Source organism: Eubalaena glacialis, chromosome 9, assembly GCF_028564815.1.
Source record: "Eubalaena glacialis isolate mEubGla1 chromosome 9, mEubGla1.1.hap2.+ XY, whole genome shotgun sequence".
Lineage (NCBI taxonomy): Eukaryota > Metazoa > Chordata > Mammalia > Artiodactyla > Balaenidae > Eubalaena > Eubalaena glacialis.
The window spans coordinates 54,004,878-54,030,354 of NC_083724.1; the positions used below are offsets into that span (position 1 = coordinate 54,004,878).

The 25,477-nt window shown below is 40.3% G+C and overlaps 1 protein-coding gene across 7 annotated transcripts in view; it reads left to right on the forward strand.

Annotated features, from left to right (window-relative positions):
• The window catches only part of SMARCA2 (SWI/SNF related, matrix associated, actin dependent regulator of chromatin, subfamily a, member 2), a 191,005-nt gene that overhangs the window by 136,978 nt on the left and 28,550 nt on the right, over positions 1-25,477 (forward strand). For all 7 annotated transcript variants that reach the window (XM_061200381.1, XM_061200378.1, XM_061200379.1 and 4 more), the window contains one exon: positions 20,259-20,476. In XM_061200381.1, coding sequence (XP_061056364.1) covers positions 20,259-20,476 — 218 coding nt within the window. The remainder of the gene's footprint in view (positions 1-20,258; positions 20,477-25,477) is intronic.

A 25,477-nucleotide genomic window follows, 5' to 3' on the forward strand; every position in this document is an offset into this window, starting at 1 on the left:
CCTAGAAGAATGCTAAAGGCATGCAGTTTTGACATAAGTGCTCTTGAGCTTTTCAAGAGTTTGAAGGCTCTGTTCTAATTTCAGAACACACTGATGAAGATTGTTTAAATACGCATACAAAAATACAACCATTGCTTCAACCCAGCTATTCCTTGGAAATTCTCCTAGATTTTACAACAGCTGTCTTCCAGCTTAAACCCTCATTTCTTTTTCAGCAAAAACCAGATTAATATATCGAATCTAACTCAAAATGAAAAGGTGAACAAGAAAGTACTAAATTAATTGGGTTTTCATTTCTATTTTTGTACAAGAGAGTCTCCAACGGAGAATGTTGATTTTAAGTATAAGACCATGTACCTTTTAGATGGCTTCCTTTCTTATTTTCTATTAAGGAACGTTGAACTGTCGGAATCATGAGAAATTGTAGACAGGACCATGAAACTTTGCTCCAGGCAAAGCTTGATTCTTGTTCTGCCACTCCTACTGAAATTCAATATTTAAGGTCCCTATGGTCATAGACCATCGTAAAAAGTATATTCCTAATGCATGACACCGTTTTTTAAAAATATCTTTCCCTTGGGCCTTGTAGAATATTTTCCAAAGATTATTTAAAATGATGTCCTCAAAACTTCAGCTTTCCCGAGGCTGCCATTGGTTCTGTTCTCTTCCGTAGTTTGCGTCTCCTAACTTAGTGGAATGCCAGGCCTCAGGGCATCAGGATATCGGGGCTCTGGTTCCAGATGTGTTATTGTTTGGTTGTGTGACATCTTGGATAAGTCAGTTCACCTCCCTGGACCTGTTTTCTTGTCAATACGTTGGAGTCATGAAGTGAGAGATGGGGGTGAGGAAGAGAGCACAGCCCGTCTCTCCTGCCCGCCCTTCTTTGACTTTGTCTTTGAGGCCCTAGAAAGGACTATGTGGGTTTGCCCTGGTCTGGCTCCAACTGACACTCAACTGCCAGGAGCTAAAACTCAGAGGGGTGTGGGTGAGATTTTTCTCCTTGTTCTTAGCCAGGCTTTCTCTCAAAAATGCAGCCTGACAAGGGGTTCTATAGCATGTGGTGGACTCAGTACCTGATCTAGTGTACAGGACTAACTGGTTGTTAGTAACATTTGGATAGTTGAGCTGAGTCCTGTGCGCTGATAGTATATGATGGACAGGATACCAGCGTGGTAGAGCCAGTGAAGGGAATACCTACCTGCCACAGGGGGCTGCTTTCTCTACTCAGGTAGCTGGGGGCTTCAGCAATTCTGTACAGACCAAGACCAAGAATTTTCTAGTTCTTTGCCATCAAGAAGAAACTACTCACCTTGCCATTTTTTTTAATCCCTTGTACCAAGCAGAGTACATAACAGCTGCTAAAATGGATCTGTTTTGTTCATTGAAACATATCAACTCTCCTCGCCAAATTATCAAGACGAAATCTGTTTGCATTTACTTTAATTAAAAAAAAAAACACTAATGTCATGGGACATTATTGGAAGGTCTGGGAAGGATATTGTGGCGTCTAACAGATTACATTGTTAACATTCCAGGGGAATCCCTGGCATGAAGATGTGCTTTGCAAAAGAATTAACAAACCCAGTTTAGGGGTTTTATTTGCCACCATTTTATCGTGTTACACAAATCTAATGAATGACTGTTTATTAGTAGTTTTATGAATTGTATCTTTCTGCGTTTTTATAGTCAGCACCCAGAACACCTGGAGCTTAATATTTTTTAAGAAAAGTAAAGTTTAAAATAAAGTTTATTTGGAGGGATTTTCTCCATCGTAAGAGCATAATGAGAAATATGGAAGACAGAGAGGAAGAAAATAGAATCACCTGTGATCTTATTGACCGTCACATACCCAGGATGGAAAAGGAGCCAAGTAAAATCACAGACAGGGATTACTTTGGTGCCATTACGTTCAGGATTATTTTTAACCTGTTATGAGGCTTGGCTCTTCTGTAGAGTTTCAGTAAATCCCAAGCCATGATGACCATCAGGCCCCAGCCTGTTGTTGGTAGTATTTGCATGTCCTTCCATTCAGTCTTAAGAACACCCTGTTTTCCTGGGCACCCACTGCCAAGGGACTGACTTTTCTTTTAAGACCATTAAAGCACATGTGGGGGCTTGCCTTCCCACACTGGAATAGCGATTTTTGCTTCTTCTCATAAACAGGGCTTTTATGTCTCCACTTCAAAGTTCACAGGCTGTTTTCCCCTCTCTTTTAAAGACAGCTTTCCAATTCCACCAAAAGAACTGTTAGAACTCAGTAATAAATGAATTCAGTAAAGTGACAGGGTACAAAAAAACCAGTATGCAAAAGTCAGTTGTGTTTCTATACACCAACAACAAATTGTCAGAGAGAGAAATTAAGAAAACAGTTCCCCTTAGAATTGTATCAAAAATGATAAAATACATAGGAATAAATTTAACCAAAGAGGTAAAAGAGCTGTACACTGAAAACTATATGTCACTGGTAAAAAAAAAATTGAAGAAGACACAAAGAAATGGAAATTTCTATTTCATGCTCATGGATTGGAAGAGTTAGTAATGTTAAAATGTCCATATTACCCAAAGCAATATATAGATTCAGTGCAATCCTTATCAATTCCAATGACTTTTTTTTTAGATTTTTTTTTTTGAGTTTTTGTGGTATTATATTTAGTTATCTTGGCTGGTTTAATCACGTTGTTGTTGTTGTTTATTTTTTGGCTGTGCCACACGGCACGTGGGATCTTAGTTCCCCGACCAGGGATTGAACCTGCACCCCCAGCATTGGAAGCGTGGAGTCGTAACCACTGGGCTGCCAGGGAAGTCCCCCAGTGACATTTTTCACAGAAATAGAAGAAACGATCCTAAAATTTTTATGGAACCATAAAAGACCCTGAATAGCCAAAGTAATCTTGAGAAAGAAGAACAAATCTGGAGGCATCACTCTCCCTAATTTCAAACTGTATCACAAAGCTGTAATAATCAAAACGTTATGGTATTGGCATAAAAACAGATACACAGATCAGTGAAACAGAATAAAGAGCCCAGAAGTAAACCCATGCATATATGGCCAATTAATTTATGACTGTGGAGGCAAGAATATACAATGGAGAAAGGAAAGTCTCTTCAATAAATGGTGTTGTGAAAACTGGACAGCAGAAGGATAAAACAAGACCACTGTCTTATACCGTACACAAAAAATTAACTCCAAATGGATCAAAGACTTGAATGTAAGATCTGAAACAGTAAAACTCTAGAAAAAACCCTAGGCAGTAAGCTACTTGACATCAGTATTGGTGATGAATTTTGTATCTGACTCCAAAAGAAAAGTCAGTAAAAACAAAAATAAACAAGTGGGACTCCATCGAACTAAGAAGCTTCTGCACAGCAAAGGAAACCATCAACAGAATGAAAAGACAACCTACTAAATAGGAGAAAACATTTGCAAATTATACACCCAACAAGGGGTCGATATCCAAAATATATAAAGAACTTATAAAAATAGCAAAAGAAAATCTGATTAAGAAATGGGCAGACGATCTAAATAGACATTTTTCCAAAAAAGACATACAGATTGCCAACAGGCATATGAAAAGATGTCTCATCATAAAGGAAATGCAAATCAAAAGCACAGTGACATCACTTCTACCTGTTAGAATGGCTATTCTCAAAAAGACAAGAAATAACAAGTGTTGGTAAGGATTTGGAGAAGAGGGGACCTTCCTGCTGGTGGGAACGTTAACTGGTGCAGCCAGTATGGAAAACAGTATGGAGGTTCCTCAAGAAATTCAAAACAAAACTACCATATGACCTAGCCACTCCACTTCTGGGTATTTATCCAAAGGAAACAAAATCACTATCTTGAAAAGATAATATGCACCCCCATGTTCACTGCAGCATTATTTACAATAGCCAAGATACGGGAACAACCCAAGTGTCCATCAGTGGATGAATGGATAAAGAAAATGTGGTGTATATATGCAATGGAATTCTACTCAGCTGTAAAAAAGAAAAAAGAAGTCTTGCCATTTTCAGCAACATGGATGGACCTTGAGGGGATTACGCTAAGTGAAAGAAACCATACAGAGAAAGACAGACCATATGATTTCATTTATATGTGGAAATTAAAAACAAAACAAATGAACAAACAAAAGAAAACCAAAATTGTAGATACAGAGAACAGAATGATGGTTGCCAGAGGGGAGGAAGGTTAGGGAGTAGGTGAAAATGGGTGAAGGGAGTCAAGAGGTACAAACTTCCAGTTATAAAATAACTAAGTCATGGGGATGGAATATACAGCATGGTGACTATAGTCAGTAATATTGTAGAGCACACTCGAAAGTCACCAAGAGAGTAAACCATAAAAGTTCACATTGTGTGGTGATGGATGGTAACAGGACTTATTGGCGGTGATCGTTTTGCAAGGTATAAAGATGCTGGATCATCATGTTGTACACCTGAAACCTATATAATGTTATATGTCAACTGTACCTCAATAAAAAATTTTTTTAAGAAATAAAGATAACTTTTCACCTCTCTCCTGTTACACAGTTGGTGTTTTTTTACTGTCATTAAGTCAGTTCACATCACACCCTACCCCTCCCTAGGACTGAGTTCTTAATCCAAGTTTATTCCCATAGAATTTTCAGAACTTTTCTTGAGCCAAATCAGACCCTTTCTCTCAGTTCCTGTACATCCTCTCCCTTCTCTGTGCCAGACAGTGCTAGGCTGAGTGCTGTAAATACACATCGCACCTTAATCCCCTTACAGACTTGGACTAGGTATTATTTCTCCCATTTTACAGATGAGGCACTAAGCCTCATAGGCCTGGAAGATGGTTTTGGGATTTAGCATTTAGTTTGTTTTTAAATATTGAATGCTGACTGTATTGCCTTTTAGATTTTGGAAATGCACATCAGGGCAAGTCTGTGGGAGTATGGGGCTTGGTAAAAGACAAATCACATCCCAGTTCACAGCCCCTTTTACCCACTCAATCTACCTCCTCCTGGCCTGCTATTTCGGGCGCTGACTGAAAAGGTGCAGGAGCTCAGGTCAGATCAGCAACAGGTGAATCTCTTGATGACCCTGGGAGGACCCGCTGCTCTGCTCGAGAATGTCAAGACAGCCTCCTGGACGGGATTAAGACACACCTGGTGAAGGCTGTTAGCCCCACCACTCCTCGAGAAAGGCCTCCTTTGTGGACTTCCTTCTACCCAGCAGCGGGCTCGGGGCTTTTGGGGACTCAGGTCAGTTTCTCTACCCTTCTTGTTGCCTTGTTTCTAGGGGGGCCAGGGCCCCTCCCTTTCTCTTCCTTACCTGTTCACTTGAGTTGCCCACACAGCTCTGCCTCTGAGCTGAGTGAGAGGTGTTGATCTTCATGGCTTGTCCCGCTTAGAGGGTCCTTTCTGCCAGTGGGGTTGGATATCTTATTTAAACCATTTAACTCCCAAAGCTGGAGCAAGGCAGAAGATTGTATAATTACCAGTTAAAATAGAGGCAGTTTAAAGAGGTGGGCTGCAGCAGGGCAAACAAAACGCAAAAATCTTCATTTTGCCCCATTTATCTGGCTTAGTTTAATTCGCTGTATAATCCTGTAGCCTTTCCTTGAACGGTAATCTTTTAAGCCAGACCTTAGAATGTACTTCCCTGGTAAACCCTGTCATTTTTGAGAAGGAAAAAGAGTAAACAATAAAGACTTAATTTTATTTCAGCAAGATTTTGGGGTCCCACTGGTAAGCAAGGCATCAATCTAAATGCCTTGGGAGGCTATTTTTATTTAAATGACTTTTTAAAAAATTCCAAAAGAGATTTCAGACCGAGAGGAGATTCAGACATATTTTAAGACAAAGCCAAAACTCACACCAAGCAGATTTAAATAAATAGTGAATAAAAGTACCTGTAATATACTGTGAAAGTACAGGGGAAAGAGATCAAGGTACAGTATTATGAATGAAATGGCATTTTAGCCATTTCTGAAAAGATGAGCAAGATTTGGAAAGGAAAGAGGGATGAGGGGGAGCACGGTGCCAGGCTAAGGGAACCGCAAAGAGACATGGAAATGTGACTCATGCTACTGTGACCCTGTGTTGGGAGCTGAGAGTTTTTATAGAGACTGGAGTGGAAAAGAAAAACTAGGGTGGAGGCTATGCATGACCAAAGAATCTGGGCTTTATTCTCTTCCACAGAAAGAATGGCAAGCCTGAACATTTCTGAAATCTGAGAATGAGTGATGTGTCCCTCCATTTAAATGGAGAAAAGATAACCATTTGCATTATAAAGGATGAATTTAAAGGGCCCAAGAGAGAGGATGAGGGAGACCCCTAAGGGAGGCCATTATACAATATTTGACCCTGTGAAGGGAAAACCAGACGAAGGGCAAGGAGACAACTGTTGATCAACTATTTTAGAGGTAACTGCGGTGACTGACAGGACGTGGCATGCAAGAAGGGAAACTGATGATTTTAAAGGTTTAAAATAGAAATTCAGGATAATTGGGGGTGGGGGTAGGGAATGCTGCTGATCTTCGATGAAACAGAAGGATCCAGAAGTGAAACATTCGTTCTGTTGGAAGGAAAGTGACGGATTTAATTTGGGACTTTTGGTAGGATATTGGAAATCCTGATTGGCAACTCCAAAGAGAAGGCCAGGCTAGAGAGAGAATTTTTGAAACTGAGTGCCTTGAGGTCACGCTTGAAGCCAGGGGCAATTTGAATCTCCACGGAAGATTCTACATCCAGAATACGGGATTGGGCTCCTCACAGGTACCGGCCATCAAGAGTGAGGGGCTGCTCAGGGAGCATTCGGCACACGGAGGTGTGTCTCATAGCCCCTCTATGAGAGCGGTTTGGAAGTTACCCAGCACCAAGTCCTCCCATGCTCGTTAAGAGACATCTCACCTGTTGCTGATGAGGACATCAGACTTATTAGTGATGCCTGCTGTGTACTCAGAAGGGGTGACTGACCACAACTGGCTGCCTATTTACAATCAGTGAGAATGAAAAAAAAGAGGGCCTGAGGAAAACTTGGGGAATCTTTATTTAAGGGAAGGAAAATGTGGTGAAAAAAGGTAGGAAATCCCAAGACCGGAGCGTTTAAAGGAAGGAGAGATTTTAAGTAAGGAGCAATGGAAGAGAAATAAAATAGGCTTTAGAGGAGATTAATAGATATGGGATATAGGAAACTTTGGGCAACTTTTGAAAAATATCAGTGTCCTGGTTGCCAAAGGGATTTTACTGTGTGGTCAGGAAGTAGAGTCGTCAGTATCGATGACCGTAGAAGTTGATAGTAAAGGGAAGGTGAGAAGTGGGATGAGGACGACAGAGTGATGTAGGGAAGATAGGGTTTGATGCCAGAGTTGATAACTTTGTACTTGAGGGTTAACAGAGAAATATCTAGAACAAATAACACTTGAACTCAATCGTAGTATTCAGTAAGCTGGTAGATACCTAAGAGCAGTTTTCCCAGGGAAACCTGTCTAAACGTTGAGTTTGTGTTCGACTGTATTTATACTCCCTAACTTTTCCCTCCCAGTACTGTGCTAGATACTGTAGGGGAACTGAGAAAAATAACGCATGGTCTCTACGGGGGGGGGGGGGGGGGGGGAGGACCTTTCACAGCTGGAGAAGATCCTGAGTAGAGGGTGGATCACTGAAGCAGCGACCACAATCATGGATACAAGGGTTTGGGAAAGACACTCCAGGTGAGGAGCGTGAGAAATCACAAAGACGAAAAGAAGCCTGGTGTGCTCCGGGGAGGGGCCGGGCTTGTGATCCTTGTTGTCCATATGTTCACATACCAGGAAAAAGGGCAGGTCAGAAGGGGGAAGATCAGGTCATGGTGATCCCAAGGCTCCAGGCATGAGACTTGAATTGATTCACTGAGGAAAACTTAAGAACGCGAATAGGGCGGTCACGTGATGTAAGAGGTATTTAAGATCTGACCAATGGGGTGTAGCCCGTAACGACGTAGGAAATACTCAGAACGGAGCTGTTGCGTCTCAGTGCAGGGGAGAAAAGGACTGGATGACCAAAAAAAGAACAAGCAAGCTAATAGGATATTCCTTGTGACCCCTATTCCAAAAAGGAAAAAAAAAAACCAGCAGAAGCCGCCTTGACTGAAATAATCAGAACCAGTAGGCGGTCTGTCAATGAAAATAGTAGTTAAGGTGAGAAAATGACACATCACTTGTACGTAGATGAAAACTTTAATGAAAAACGTAAGGTATATCTGTTTGCCACATTTTTGATGTAAGGCTGGGGTTTCCTCTGAGCCGGCTTACTAGAATACGGTGGTCTATCTTGCATAAGTGCCACGCATTATGTATCACTTAGGATTTCCAGTATTGCTGTTTTTAAGAGTGAGAATCTTTAAAAAAAAAAAAACTTTTAGCTTTATTGCAGTATAAATGACAAAACTGTAAGATGTCAAGTTTACGTTGTGCTGATTTGATATATGTTTACATCGTGGAAGGATTCCCCTCGTTTAGTTAATTAACCCATCCTTCACCTGAGGGAGAATCCTGATACTAACAAAGCAAACTGAGGGCAGGCTGTTCCCAAATTATAGGAGTCTAGTCCTTGCCAAATTCAGCAGTATTTTGTTTTGTTTTTAAGCAACTAGTCTTTTATGTCTTCGATTGTACTCACTGTTTATAGAAATAAGAACCCTATTTCTTTTCACAACTATATTTAATTTTATGTAATATCTAATTGAATTATGTAGTTCCAATAACAAGCATAACTGGCATCAAGATGTTGGGCAACACAGTTGGGTGTTGGTACAGAGGCAGGTGGAGAGAACAGAAGGTCCATGCTGTGGGTAGAGTCTTGAGTGGAGGTCCATTGAGGGGGCCTTCTGGCTTCCCTCAGATTTTCTTTTTTTTTAATTGTAGTTATATATAATTATACAATTTTTGATTGATTGATTGATTGATTGCTGCGTTGGGTCTTCATTGCTGCCTGCGGGCTTTCTCTAGTTGCAGCGAGCGGGGGCTACTCTTCATTGCGGTGCGCGGGCTTCTCATTGCGGTGGCTTCTCTTTGTTGCAGAGCACGGGCTCTAGGCGCACGGGCTTCAGTAGTTGTGGCTCGTGGGCTCTAGAGCGCAGGCTCAGTAGTTGTGGCGCACGGGCTTAGTTGCTCCACGGCATGTGGGATCTTCCCAGACCAGGGCTCGAACCCGTGTCTCCTGCATTGGCAGGTGGATTCTTAACCACTGTACCACCTGGGTAGTCCCTTCCCTCAGATTTACTCAGGTGTGCACCTTGTAAAATTTCTCTAGATGCTTTGTTTCTGGAATGCATTTTAGGGCATGTCTTCTTCATAGGAATGCCACTGCCCATTAGAACCCGTCCCTGTGTTTGTCTGCCCCATGCAAATTGCTGACCATGTGTTAGTTGTTGGGATCTCTGATTCTGCCCGTGTTGATTTCAGCTGGGGATTCCCAGCAAAACTGCTAGTCCTGGCTTAGGATACCATAAAGCTACGGAAACCGTGCAAGGCCAGAATAGTGCTAAGTGTGCTGACTAGTAAACCCTGGTCATATTTACCTCTGTACTTGTTTGTTTGTGCTTTAAAACTAGAGATTCATTTTAAAGTTTATTGCATTGCAAATTGTGTTTGCAACATATGTATATTGCTTAGCTAACTGGGGCTCAAAATTCTGTGTAGCATTTTTAGCTTTATTGACTTGGCATTAAATAAAGCAGGACAGTCATATTTGACAAATAGCCTTGTGTATACTTAGAAGTACCATACAGATACAATGTGAGCAAATCTAAATCTGAAATTATTGTACATTTCCCACTTGGCTTCTCAACTTTAACTGGAACCAGACATTCCTCTACTGACACTCTCATAATGTGTGTGTATGTGTGTGTACGTATATGTATGTGTGTTCATATGCATGTATCTATATAGCCTAACCAGATACTTGTGTGTGTTGTGTTTATGGAATTGTGGCCTCCTTGGGACCAGCTACTCTTTCTCCTTCACACAGTATACTCTTTGCATATCCTGTTTGTTTCCTGTTTGTTCATGGTTTATAGTAATAAAATCTCAGGCCTACGTGCTACCTCATGACCTTCATTCAGCTTCAAGTCTCACACCAATGTGGAATGCTCTTTCACATTTGTAGTTCAGATTCCTAAGGGAAGTGAACTAACTCAGCCAGTCACTCTGACTTGCGTTTATGCAGAGACCCTCAAGCCAGGCCCTGCACAAGCCTAAAGACAGCCCATCCTGAGAACAGGGGCCCATTCCCAGTCCCACAGGGTGAGACCAGGGCAGAGAGGAGTTGCCTGATTGGGAACGTAAATGCCAGGCAGGATGTGCTGAGGGCAGGACAGTTTCCCTTTACACTCTAGGATGGCCTGAAAGATAAAGGCTGCCATCATTTATTCAAAGGGATGTTTTATAGACATACAAGCAGTCTTTTCTTTGCCCCATTGCAACACGTACAAATTTCCATTACTGTGATAGAGTTAAGAAAATCAGTCCCCCAACGACAAATTTCGGTTATCATATGTATTAGTTTGCTCGGGCTACCATAACAAAGTACTGCAGACTGGTTGGCTTAAACAACAGAAATTGATCTTCTCATAGTTCTGGAGGCAATAAGTCTTGAGATCAAGGTATTGTCAGGGTTGTGTGTCTGTGTCCTAAACTTCTCCTCTTAGGAGAACACCGGTCAGAATGGATTAGGGTTTGCCCTAATGACTTCATTTTACCTTAGTTAACCTCTTTAAAGGCCCCGTCTCCAAATACAGTCACATTCTGAGGTACTTGGGATTAGGACCTCAACATAAGAATTTTGCAGGGGGACACAATTCAGCCCATAACACCGTGGTATACTAACTGTGTAAATTATAAGCTTTGCTGCTAACTCTTCAGTCCACAAATCACTATATAAATAACAGATGCATATCATGATCAGTGACCAATCACATCACTTCTTCCAAAGTGTGTTGGTGATTGGTCACTGAGCATCTGTTGTTCAGTCCATTTACAGACAGCAAAGCATGTGGTTGTGGTGCCTCCTCATCTCCCAGTGATAAACCCACAAAAATAATCAGGAGAGGAAATTGACCACCAAATGTGAAAGTGGAGCAAAGAGACAAAAAAGTAACAACACAGGAAGTGAAATTGGATGTATTTAGAAGAGTTGAAAAGGGCAACATCAAGCTGAAGATAGGAGTCCTCATGAAACTACAATACAAATCATATTGGAAAAGCCCGATGAATATAAAAAGCAAGCTAAAGTCACCTTAACGTATTTTAGTGTAAATTGCACTAGGAACGTGAAGCCACTTATGGTTGAATTTGAGTATTTACTTTGGATTGAAGACTATAACAATAATAAAAAAAAAAATCCAATCAGTTTGCCTAGTGTTCAGGCCAAAGTGTTGAATTTAGTTGCCACATTGAAAGAAAATGATAATTACAAGGAAACTGGAGAAGAACATACTGCTGCTGGTAAAGGCTGGTTTCATCATTTCAGAAATGGGCATGAATTGATTATTGTTGAGTGGGCTTGGTGGTGCTGCCAGGGCACATAAGGGCATGACTGTGAAATCTGCACCCAGGTTCCAAAGATTAGTTAAAGCAGGAGGTTGTGATGATCACAGATGTTTACTGCTGATGAGACAGATCTTTTTTGGAAGTCAACCATATCAAGAGCTTAAGTGAAGAAAGATGTAGGATCACAAAGTGGCCTTTGGAGTGGAATCTAGATATTCAGCCAGAGGAGCTTAGTGAAGGCGAACTTACCGACATAATGAAGAAAATGGTTGTGATGAAAAAGATGAAGATGTCCCAGAGGAAGTGACACCAGCCAAAAAAAAGAGAAAACTTCACATTAAGGGAACTCTGAGAGATTTCAGGACATTGAAAGGGCAAAGGATAAAATGTTGAAAGCTGATCCTTGGCAATTTGCCAAGGCTTAGAAAAGACTCTTGCTCTGTATCCTAAGTTATTTGATGAGAAGAAAAAGAAGCCAAGTGCTATCCAGATATTCTTGATATATTTTCTACCATTTTAATGTCATATTTCTAATGTTTTGAATTAGTGTTCTAAATACTCATTTTACTGTTTTTCATTTCCCTGTACGTGCATAACCCACAGTAAGAGTTTTTAATGCTTTGATACAAGTTTTTCAGTGTCGTGGAATGATCATAATTTTCCCATTGATTATCAGAATGACTTTGTTCGGTTTCAGCTTGCATGGTCATTTGTATGGTCCCTCACTTCTGTGCAAAACAAGGACTGCATACGTGTGTGTATATGTGTGTGTGTGCACGCATGTGTGTGTATGTGTGTCTGTCTTTGCTGGAAGTCTTCCTGAGATGTACCATGTTATGTTTTTATTTGTGTTATTCACCTAAGCCTAAGCGTAATTTAGCCTTTTCCTGATGATTCAGAGTCATCCTTTGTGCTGTAAAGTAGAATAACCAAGTTAGAGTGTGGTTTATGCAGCCAAACTTCCAGATTTCACGTCCTGGGTCTGTGACTGATTTAATTTTTTATTTGAAGTATAGTTGATTTACAGTCTTACATTAATTTCAGGTGTACGGCATAGTGATTCGGTATTTTTACAGATTGTACTCCACTAAAAGTTATTACAAGATAATGGCTGTAATTCCCTGTGGTATGTAGTGTATCCTTGTTTGCTTACCTATTTTATACAGAGTAGTTTGTATCTCTTAATCCTGTACGCTTCGTCTCTCTGTGCCTCCGTTTCCTCATCTGTAAAACGAGGAGGATAACAGGATCTCATAGGGTAGTTGTGAGGACTAAATGAGCAAACGTATATAGAGCACGGAGTGCCTGGCAACGTGGTGAATGGTGTGTTAGCTGCTACTCTTGCTGTCAGTGGTGATGGTGGTAGTAGTAGAAGGATTCATGATGCCATGTATCTAAAGATGTATTGAAATTGATGTGCTTTCCTTCCTCTATGAAATGGCCTCAAATTACTGTGCTGTTGATTTCTTGTGTTGCTTTACTTACGTGGCCTCCTCCCTTGTAACCTGGCTCTTGGAGGCCTTCTTTACATCTGCCTCGAGCAGAACAAGCACCTGCTCTTAACCCCTGTCTCATTTGAGTTTGATGCTTTAACCATGGTGGGTTTACAGATGAGAGAATTGGTCTTGTGCTGGTGGCCTGTAAGCCTGGGTGAGGGCTCCATTCCTCCTGGACGGCCTGTCACGGGGAAGCCCAGAAGAGCACTGTTTATTTGGCTCCAGGACTTGCGCTTCGCCATTTGTCATCATCTCCAAATGAGGTTATACTCCTAATCATTGTGTTTTACCTATCTGTCTCAGAAGCATTAAGTTATTGTTTGTAAGCATTGACATTATACGGCAATCTGTTACCTTCTTTTGGCATGTCTTCATTTTTTTAGTATCCTGAGACCCTCAAAGTACACAGGTGGCCCAGGCCCCCCAGAGAAGCCCTGATCTAGAAACAAGCAGGTGGAGTTCTGGCTCTTAGGAGTCGAGAGTAACTGGATGTATGGTCTCAGGGTAAGAAAGCAGAAGTGTATTTCTTTTAATTCTCCGTTGTTGCTCTAAACTTCCTGCAGGCTCCCAAGTTCTCTCTTGGGTTCTGTGGTTGATTTCACCAAGGGTGCTGGAGCATAGCACGTGCCTAACTCGTAAGAACAGAGGTGTTAATACATTAGGTTTGTAATGTGGTAGGGTCTACGGGACCAAAGGTTTGGGGGGGCCACCCTCCACTAAATCTAAGTCATTCTCTGGATAGAGTATTATGCTTAATACTGCCCAAAAGGTCCATAGTTGGTCTTGTGGCTGAAATAGTTTTTATAGTCCCTATACTTTTTCCTCTTCCCAACCTCAAATTTCTTTTACCTGAAATATGTGCTAATTTACCTTGTCTCAACTGTATAAAGTGTGGTTCCCCTTTTCCCCTCCTCCTCCAGGTGTCCTTATGTGGCTTCCTTATGCCATTAGTGAGGAAAGAAAGAGCCTTGGGTCATTTTTGCAAAAGTGATCTAAAGTTGTCAAACAAGAAACTGAAAAGCTCTCAGTACCAGAAATTCAGTTAAACTGAGGCTCCATGTGCTTTCCCTTAATGGCCAGCATTGTACATTTCAGTCCCCAACTCAGGGAGAGCTGGTATCCGAGTTGCCTGACAAATGAGTGAAATAAGAAATGAGGGTCTTTTAAATTATCATCAGTTAATTGCACCCCAGAGGAAAAAAATAATTTTTTAAACTGTGCTAAAATCCTTAGCCTTCAGATTAAGCAGTTTCATTTCTTGAGTATTTGAGGCATTTGTTAACAACAGTATAAAGTCTGTGTACAGGTATTTCCTTACATCATGGATATTTCCTTAACAACATTGAATGAGTGAATAATTGAGGATTTTTGAAAAGGCTTCTAGTCATTGGCCAGGACAAGACCAAACGTGCTTCTTGTTGAAATACTGTAAGGTTTGAGTTTGGAAGGAAAGCTAGCAAGACTTCACTAGCATTGTGTGTTGAGGTGTTAGGAATGCGTATGAACCTGCAGTTGTTGGGGATTTTTCCTTGATATTGAATTTGGTTTCTTTTTCGGGGACTTTTTTATTGGGGTAAAAAACACATAACATAAAATTTACCATTTTAACCATTCTAAGTTTATATTTAAGCACAATTGTTGTGCACCCATCACCATTCTCCACTCCAGAACTTTTTCATCATCTCAAACTGAAGTTCTGTACTCATAAATCAGTCACTCCCTGTACCCCTATTCACTTGTTCTCTGGGGACCACTGTTCTCCTTTCTCATGTAAGTGGAATCGTACAATATTTGTCTTTTCGTGTCCTGTTTATTTCACCTCTGGAAATTTGATATTATGCATACTTGTTTAACAGATTGCTTTGAGGGGTGGTAATTGTTGACCTCAAAAATAAAACAATTATTTTACCAGCAAAAATGAGCTTGTTCGGGAATAGCAGAGAATTGTTATTCAAGACAAGCATGCTGTAACAAAAACCATAGGCAAGGCCAACAAACAAAGGAGAGGAACGTTATTTTATGGAGAAAAAGGAGGAAGTTGGGAGGGGTTGTTTTGAATAAAATTCCAATGGAGGAAAGGGAAAGTTCAGAGTGATAATGTTTTCTCACTGGCTGAGTCGCTGGGTTAGTAGATTTCTTATAGGAGATGCAGTGTACAGTTGACCCTTGAGCAACGCCGGGGTTAGGAGCGCTGACCTTACCAGCAGTCAAAAATCTGTATATAATTTATAGTCGGCCCTCTGCACCTGCAGGTCCTCTGCACCCAACTTGGGATTCAACCAGCTGCAAATCATGTAGTGCTGTAGTACAATATTTACTATTGAAAACAATCAGTGTGTAAGTGGACCCGTGCAGTTCAAACCCATATGTTGTTCAAGGGTCAGCCATACATCTGTTCTGGTTGGGTCCTGTAACTGGTGATTCTGTCCTGTTGATGATTCTTCTCTTGGGCTCTGTAATTGACAATTCTTCTTGTAATTGACTGTGGAGTGGGGCTTTGTGAGGGCGCCCCCTTGTGGCCTCCTGACTCCATTTTCATGAGGCTTCCCTTTATTTGCACATGATAATAAAAAACTTAACAATTGTCCAGTTTCAGCCGTGGGTCTGAAATTCTGCATCCGAAAGTGCTACAGTCTTTATTAAACCGAGTGACTAAAATGATGTGGCGTTTTGATCAAGAGCTCCGCGTTCAATTTTTTGTTGTTGTTAAATATTCCTATTATAAGAAAGTTTCTCATACAAGAAATCTTAAATTTTTCTTAAAAATTCCACTTATTGGTTGTTGTTGCTGCCGCTATTGCCCTGATTGTTTGGAGGTTCATTACCTGTATTATTTGCTTCCAGGTCTTAGCAGGGCTTGAGGGAGGTTTAGTCTCCCAGAATACTGAAATCAAGTTTAGTGGTCGGCAGGAAGCGCTGTAATTGACGTGTAATTAGCAACAATCCTGTCTTTACTGCCTAGCCCTCCATTCTGTAACCCTCACCCTCACCCCCAGCAGCATCCTAGTCTTCTGGAATCCAATTAGAGTCCTAAGGGAGGAGGACCCCCCGGGGGGGGGGAGGGAGGAGAGAGAGAAAGAGAGACCTTGTCAGGGGGGCAGATATTTAAATTTAGAATACTAAATTTCACATTTCATATCCAAGAGATGCCCCATGCATTGTCTAGAATTGCTCTCGAATTGCTCTTTTCATTTTTTCTTAAGATGGTCTGTTCCACTGTAAGGGCTGTGCCGCACTGCTTGGTGAATTTGGAGATGCTGAGTGGAAAAGACAACCCCAGTGAAACAATGTGCCCGGAGTTGGCTTGTGGCTTTTGTTTGCTTGTCCCTGTTTACCTATTCATAGTCATGGATCCGTTCTGCTGCTGCCTGGTATTGTGGAGTTACATATAATAGCACCCCACTATACCACAGGTTGAGAAGAGCAAAGATAATGCACACTTTCTGGACTGTTCATCTTTCACTAGAAGATGTAGTGTGTGTCAGGATAACAGAGGGGCACGGCTGGACCCATGTGCAGCTGATTCCGGGGTCTGCTGTGTGCTCTGTGAGCTGCAAAGTGTTTCCTTTAAAACAGCTAATCCTGCACGACCGTCTCCTGCATTTTGTTATCAGAACCTATACACACACACACACACACACGCACACTGCTTTCTTAACTCATTGGGGAAAGAGCCACTGTGTATCTCATCCTTGCACATCCTGTGTCATGATCATGTATTCTTTAAAAAAAAAAAAAATTGAAAGAGAAAGAGAAAAGGGGGGTGGGGGGAGTGGAGAAGGTTGCCATCCAGTGGAGGAAGGAGTAATTCCCTGCTTCATTCAGGAAAAAACGCAGGCTGAAATATGCTTAACTATTTTAACTTGGCTGGGGATTTTTATCACCAGAAGGGTTTTTTCCTTAGTGGCATCGGGAGCCAAATGGGTGCCATGTGCCTTTAAGGGAAGAAGTGCCTCACCAAACTTCGCTGTAGTTGTGTCTCACCGTTTGGGTAGGGAAGGAAAGTGTTAATTTCTTATTTGTACACTTTTTTTCCCCCGACTTCCTTCCTATTCACTTCATTAAATCTAGAGGCAGTTCAGCATGGGAGCCGTCTGTATGTTGAATTAGGGCTCGCACTCTTGCGCAACACGTCACCAGTCGGAAACTGGGGGTTTGCTTCTGTGATTTATTTCAATATTGTGCTGGTAAAAGGTTTGGAAGGGAATTCTTTGTGGGGTAGTACTTGAGCATTGTGTAGCAAGTTTTGTGTGTGTGTCACTCGCCCCTAGCCCTGAGTGGTGTCAGTGAAGCCAGTTGAATAAATAATTTTTTAAAGAGGAGAATAGTTTAAAATTTTCCATGCATAATTTTACTTACAGGCAGGAGTAATCTTACTCCACTCGAAGTGCGAAAAGCACGGGGAAATATTTAGTGAATTGATTTCCATTAGAAAAAGACCCTTAGAAATCCCTGAACATAAAGCACTGCATATGGATGTGTTTGGGGTCTTTGGGGGAGGAGGGAAGATGTTTTGTAGTTCTCTGCATTCCTGCATAAAACCTTAATTTAAGGGGAATAATGGTCAGTACTTTGTGTGTTTCCTTATGATTCCAAAACCTAAATTTACTAAGAATCTGCACGTATTAGCAATTGTAATAAAAATCGTTTCACTGGTTCTTTTTGCAGTTTAATTTGTTTTCGCTTCTTAGGTACTCCCAGATTTAGAGATTGAAAAGTCCAAATATCACAAGCTTATGCTTTGTTCCTTTTCTGCAAAATTAAGGGGGGAGGAGGTAAAGTAGAAATATTCTTTTCACAACTTCCCCCTCATCATTTATCCCACAGAAAAGAAAAACAATGAAAAATTTTACAGCATGAAACTGAAAGTGAAGTGTCACAGTTGTTCGGGATTTTCTTTAAAGAGAATAACATACTGTATTAAAATATTTGAGAACATGCACATTGCTTTTACTTACATGCATTTAATGAAAAAGTCTTTTATCCAAAAAAAAAAAAAAAAATCATCTTAGACTGCTCCAAAATCATGCAGCCTATTTTTTTCAAGGCACTAAAATGAGCTTTAAAATACAAAAATAAAAAATATAAAAGCATACCTGGTTTTAATTTTTTAAAAATAAATTTGAATATTAATTTGTTTTCTTATTGGCTTAATTGTTCAAATGCAAGTAAGAATAAGAAACCACCTGAGCTAAAATCTCTAATTCTGCTGCCTGGAATAATAAGGGGGAAAAAAATATGATAAGTAGTTGTCAATATTAAAACAGGCTGAAGGAGGAAGGCTTCGGGCCTTGTAGTGGGTAGAATGAAACAGCAGATTTGAGTATCCACAATCCTTTCAGTATTAAATTTTCAGTAAAATAAAATTACTTGTATATGAAAACATAGCCTTTCCCCAGCTCTCTTTTTTTTCCTGATCAGCTGATGAAGAGACTAGCAGCTCGCTGCTTTGCTGGCTTGTTAATTTTATCCCCACTAACTGTGATTTCCGATAGCCGGCCTGCTGATAGTGGTAAGGTAAATATCCTTTTTCGTTGCCGTCTTGAAGATTCAGTAGAACTACATCCCAGGCATGTGTAGGTGTGTAACACATCAAAAGCCGGTGTTCTCCGTATTTCTGTGTGTAACTGGGTGCTTGAGGAGAGCAGTACCATTAACTGTTGACAGCCTTGCATGCTGTATTTATTATTAGCATGTTCAGCCTCCAAGATTTGCGGGACAATTTCCTTTTCTTGATCTTCGCTTTAGCTGCAGCGTGTTTACCTGTATAGTGGGTGTCCTGCTTTTAGGCAAATGAATATTAATGAAATAACGTGGAGCTTTTTTTTTCTTTTTTCTTTTTTCTTTTTCCTCATAACCCATCAGACCTTGCCTCCTTCATAGTGGTTATCATCTGAACACTGTAGGATCGTGATGGAAATTGTCTTTTGATTATTAAGGCCTAGGCTCAGACTGTCCCTTTAGGATTCTGTCTGTGTGCATGTTGCTTCTCTGGGGTTGCACGTTGGAAGATGCATAGAAAACCTTTTTTTTTTTTTTTTTTTTTTAATCCCACTGGCATTTTTAACATGCCAGGTTGTTTTGTGTTCTGCACCAGGTTTTCTTCACAAAACCTTTCTTTTTCAGAAGGCATTGTACAATAAGTGAAAGAAATTATGTCTGAGCTGTAATCACTCTTTATATTGATTGTTATACTCACATGATCATAAATATTAGCCATGTTTGGTGCTGTGGAGAAATGAAGGTAATTGCCTGATGATTAGAGCTCTTTTCAGCCACGAGACATACTGGAGGCAATATTGAGGGGCAGGAGGAACAAATAACATCAGTTATTTTGTGTAAGAAACCAATCTCGAAATGTAATTTCAAGGTCTTTGTAAAAATCTTCTTTTCCATGGTCAAATTTTCTCTTATCTATTGTTGTTTTTTTCTTTGCAGTTTTTGTTTTTGTCTTTTTTTCCCTTTATTCTTCTTAAGTTTTGAGATTTACTAGGGGGAAAAAAAAGTTTAAACTTCTGGGTCTGTCACATGGATCTTTTAGCCATTTATGAACAGGTTTCTTTTTATACCTGGTTGTTTTTATAGCTATTTTATTATCTCTCTGCATTAGTGCTGCTGGCTCTGGTTTAAAGCAAGCGTTTGCAGGTAATTGGAAAAAAGTGTTTTTTGTTTGTGTGTGTGTTCTTGATCTGGATGATTTAAGTGCGTTTACCCAGGAATGTGGCTTTGTACTTCCCGTTTCCTTGTTTACTAATTGCTACGTTAGAAGAAAATCTGGATGGAATTTTGATTTTTTGTGAATCACGAATAAATTGATGTTAAACCTCAAAGAAGAGAAGATCAAAGCTTATATGATTGTAAGGATGTAGTCTTAGGGAAATTTTTTCTTCACTCACCCCTTTTTTTGGTTTACCTTTTACCTTCTACAGTAATGAGACAATAAAGGTCTTTTTCTTATATTGAGCTGAAATGTCATTTGGTTTTAGTTATCTTCAAACACTTAAATATATAGATCTTTTCATATTTGTCACATTCTTTGCTATTAGTGTTTCAGGCCTTCACATATTTTGCTCATGAAATAGACTTGGGTTAAAGATGCATTTATCCAATATGGTGGTCTTCTATTTTTTCTTCTTACTTCACTGATTACTGTTAACTTTTACTTTCTTTTTTTTTGTTGTTAGTTTCATTTTATTCTACTTATGTAAATTGTTTTCTTTTCGGTATTCTCTTGTCTTGAATTTTTCTCCTTCATTCCCTATTAACAGGCCATTGAAGACGGCAATTTGGAAGAAATGGAAGAGGAAGTACGGCTTAAGAAGCGAAAAAGACGAAGAAATGTGGATAAAGATCCTGCAAAAGAAGATGTGGAAAAGGCCAAGAAGAGGAGAGGTCGCCCTCCAGCTGAGAAACTGTCACCAAATCCCCCTAAACTGACAAAGCAGATGAACGCTATCATTGATACTGTGATAAACTACAAAGACAGGTGAGCGTTTCATTCCTTCACCTCCATCATCTTCATCAAGACCACAGGTAACGCTGCCTTAGAGCAAGATTTATTAAGGTGTATACTGGGTTCCAGGCCCTTTCTACCTCCTGTTTGATGGTTTTTGCTCCAGAGGTATCAGTAAACTTGTACTGTATTCAGAGAGGCTGCTCTTGATATTTTGTGTGATATTTTACCAGGTGTTATTTAAGGTATTTGGAAATAGGAGTTTAGATGACAAAATAAAAGAAAAAAAAAAAAAACCTAAGCTGGAGAAGGGTTCTTAAGGATTTCCAAAATACCATCACTGATGTGGAAGGATTGGAAAGAGAGTGAAATTATACCTTTGGATTGAGGTGTTAGAGGAGAAAAAGAGTCCTATCACATATTTAAGGTAAATATTCATGCTAGGACTTTGTTTTAAGCCAAACTGATGCTTCCATCAAAAATACCGTTCCTTCTTTCCTTGAGCACTTGTTCAAGCCATCTCCCTCTTTCTCATAACCTTACCTAGACAGGATGGTTTTTCAGCAAATTCCCTCTTTTTCATGGAACTTTTGAATGTGAACTTTGAGAAATCTGTACTGGACACTATCCCCAGGCCATTTTTAAACAATAAACAATTATTTGAAAACCGAAGTAAAGATGTTCTAGGGTGTCAGGCAGCCCTATATAGTCGATAAACTAGTTAGGCTACATTTTGGTTAGTTGATTTGATTTCTACTCGGTAATCACGTGATGCAGTTTTAATAGGAAGATGACATCTCATTTCAGTTGAAAAATTGAAATTTTTTTTCCTCTAAGTTACGTAGTGGCGTGAATCAATTTTTCGTTACCAAAAATTCTTGACATTAACTGGCGTTGCTCTATATAACTGGAATTGTTTACTACAAATAGCTTAAGTTGTGCTTTTAGTTCTTCATGGTAATTTTAGTTGCGTGTCTTCATACGAGGAAGAAAACCTCATCGTGAAGATTAAGTAGTATAAAAAGCAAGAAACTTTCAACCATGGGGTTTTACTGATAGCTCCTTAGAGAAAATATAAAGACTTCAAAAATGGTGAAAGGGACATAGGAGCAGATGCGTGTGGAAGGGTCAGAATTTCTTGCTCCTCTCTACCTACCAGCTCTCTCAGGTTCCCTGCTTACTATTTTCACTATTATTTTCCTTTTTTTTTTTTTTTTAAGTCATTCCCTTTGAGAATTCTAAAGTGGCCACAAAGGGCAGCCCCATTACATTAGGTTTGGATAAGCTGTTCATTGACACAGGGGAATGACAGTAATCTAGGAAGGAAAATTTGGCCACGAGATCATTCTTTGCCCAGATGAACATGCAAACTTCCTTGTAAACCCAGAGTCAGTAATTCTCTCTGTCACGTTTCTGTTCCTCCCCAGCTGTACTGGTGGATTGGCTGGAAGCAGGAGTAGTTTCCAGGAAGCCAGGTTGGACAGTTACACCTTATTTTATCAGCCCTTGGTATAGAGAAAAATAAGCAGAGAGTATCACTCTGCACATACCTCTAACTTCTTGCCTTTGTCCCGGGAGAGTGAAAATGTCTGTGGCTTTGACCAGGTGTGCCTTGATATCTAACAGGCATTGTGTTCATTACCTGCTGAGTGAGCCTAGGGCTGCTGTAACATTGAGAAGAGCCAAGAAAGTCCTTGGAGATTTGGAAGCGAGGCCTTTTATGCCAGGTGGTGGCTGTCTCCTCCTTTAATGGTGTAAAAGAAGTCACCAGCCAGTGGACCACGTACTGCCAACAGATGGTTTTATTTCATGTTTCTCGTTTTTTTTTTAAGCAAACACATAAAGCTGGAGAAAGTTCTTATAAAAACGTCAGGGTTTCCCCCCTCCCCCCCTTTTTTGAAAAATCTGGCAGCACTCTACCTAGCCTTCCCCAAGGTAACAGTAGGAGTGGAACCCACACCCCAACCCGTTGCAGACTGTCTGCTCTAGGCGGCCACCATCCCCATCGGTCACCATTGTCCCTCCAATATGGAGTGTCAGTTGCCATTTATCATCGTGTTTTTCGCACCTGGCCCACTTCACTCCTTTATATCACCTGATGGCTCCATAGCCTTTTAGGTTTGTGATTTCGTGGCGCACAGGGCTATGGGCTGATGACTTTTCCAGAACCCACCCCCAAATACAGAGTAGTCTGAAGTTAGGTCTCTTTAACCTCAGCTGAGCATAGCACAGTAGCTTCAGGTCTTGTCTTGGTTTAACTACCTGCATTTGAATCCTGTCTCTACCATTTACTACGTGTGGGGCAGCTGGGCAATTTACTTAACCTCCCTGATCCTCAGTTTCCGAGTCCACAAAATGGAATGATTACTGTACCTGCCTCTAGAGGCGTTAGGAAGGTTTGATGAGTTCATAGAGCTCTTTGAACAGTTTAATTATTAATAATCAGCCTTTCAGACAATTTATAGCAAATCAGGTAGACGAATGGAGCTCTGAGCACTATAAAGAAAATGTCCTTGCTCATACGGTTTTCGTGTTGTTATTTCCAAAACCAGAAAACACAGTTTCACTGGGAATGATGACTGAGCATGTCTTTGCTTGTACTATAGGGAGAGGCTATTTAAATATTTCAACCTGCGGGCACTGAATCGTTTGTTTGTTTTCCCCCTTTCTCTGGTTTTATTTATTTGTTTTACTTTTCCTTAAAGTACCCTGGTAAGGCCCATTCTATTACTGCCCACGTTTAGGTACTTCTGGGAAGTATGTTCTAAATTCTCCACTGCTACATGTTCCATGTATATTTCGTGTTAGTGATCCTCTAGAAAAAAAGCACTTACTCAGTTTATGTTTTTTATGTCTCTTACCAAATTTGGTGCTCAAGTAGGAGGTACTCAGATTAGGAGGGCCTTAATTAGATACATCATATTTTTGGTTGGTTTTAGAAAATGCTGCTGAGAAATGTACTTCTCCATGTGTTGAGATTTTTGCACCAGTAAAGTCAGTGACTAATATAGTAACTCAACCTACCTGTGAAAGAAGTACCACCTGGACTAACCTCCTTCCCATCACCTCAGTCAAATGTTACAGCTCTGACAGTCGTGTACATTAGCAGTGTATTAAATAAGAACTTCCATCTATATTTAACTGATACATAAGAATTAATTAGCTCTTATGAGACAGTTTTTTTTTTTTTTCAAAGTTCTTGCATGATTCTGGGACAGATGTATTTTTATTGTTTAAAAAGAACTAGGATAATTTGTGTCTATTTATTGCCTTCGTTTTCAGCGCCAGTCCTAATTTTTTTTAGGGGGATGCTTTTAAAAAATGTGACCCCCTCTTCCCCCCACCGAGAGCCAATAATTCTGTGTGATTCACAAATGTAAAATTTTTCTGCGGTAATCTCTACTAGAGGTAGCACTGATCTGTTGTTACTGTTCCCACTATTTTATTTCTCCAAATAGAAAACTTGATATGAAGTATTATTGGAAGGCTTTGTTTTGATTTGTTAAGCATGCTTATGTAGAAGGCTTTTAAAATTATATTCTCCCTTTATATAATATTTAACCTAAGATCTTTTTTTTCTTGGAAAAGGGATTCATCCTAATTTGCATCTGTATCCTTTAAAATTGCCCCTGTGAAGAGATGGTGATGGTGAAAAAGCAGGGTCTGGGTCTGGTGGAGCTATTCCAAGTCTAGAGACATGGCTTATAGTTACTTGGATAAGGAGGGAGATTCCTAGGGGGTATTCTTAGTGTTAGAAGGGGTTTTAGCTCTCCCTGGTCCAGTTTCCCAGATGTGTCCTCCTGCATCGCCTCTAGCAGACCATCATCTAACCTTGTGCGGACATGCCCAGCGTTAGCTCACTGCGTCAGGAAGCCGTTCGCGACACCAAAGGACAGCTCTAAACACGACAAGAGTCAATCTGTTCTCATTCCGAGAAATGTCCTTTAAAATATTCATAAACGTATCTGCCTCAGGACATTCTCCTTCGGGTTGTAACACCTCACCTTGCTATCTGAGTGATGCCTGGACTTCCAGCCATCCCGGTCCCCCCCCCCCACCCCGCCCCGCCCTTAGACACATTTTACTTTCTTAGTGTCCCATTGAAAACATAGCACCCAGAACTCCAGAGGTATTCCGATGGCGGCTAATTGCAGGATGGTGAGCCTCCTTATTCTGGACACCAAAATTCTGTTAACATAACTCAAGAGCGTGTTAACATTTTGCACCAACCTTGACTCAGAGTTAACTCACGTTGAAAACACGACTTCTTGAAAAACTCCCTCTCCCGCAAAACATACACACAGTTCTTTTCTCACGTGAATGCTGCCAAGGTTGGCCTTCAGCTAAACCTGTGATTTTTTTTTTATCTTGTATCGACTTATTCTTATATAGTTTCATCTTACTGATTTTTGTACCACCATTCTAGTCTATTGATGTAACACTGATTATTTTATGTCTTTTTTTTAAAAACAAAACAAAACCACGTTTACTTGTTTTCCTAAGTTGTTGTCATCCGAAGATTTGCTATAAGCTATTGCGAAGGAACTTCTAAAGGGCAAAGGACAGGTCTTCTATAACATGCCCCTGAAAATCACTTAAGGTTGACCTGAATTTATTAATCAGTAATCTTTAAAGTTGATGAACCGTCTGTGAACTCACATGACCATGCTATCATGTCACCCACATTCATCTATCCTTTCTCAAGGTTATCAAAAAAAGCTAAAACCAAGATATACCGTGTTTGTGGCCTCTCCAATCCATCAACCTAGAAACCCTGCCGAAAGAATGAAATGAGGTTAGCTTGCCATGACTTTTTCTAAGGGACCCCCTACCGGTCCTTAATGATGTTATTTATCTTCTCTCTGTAGCCCTGTGGCATCTGAATAATTTCCTCTAAATTTTGACCAAGGGTCCACATCAAGCACAGCCGTCTCGAGTTTCCCTTCTCCTTTTGCAAGTGGGACATTTAGTCTTCTGATTCCATTTCTGTTCTCTGTGATTTCTTAAACATCATTAGCAAAAGCAATCTACACA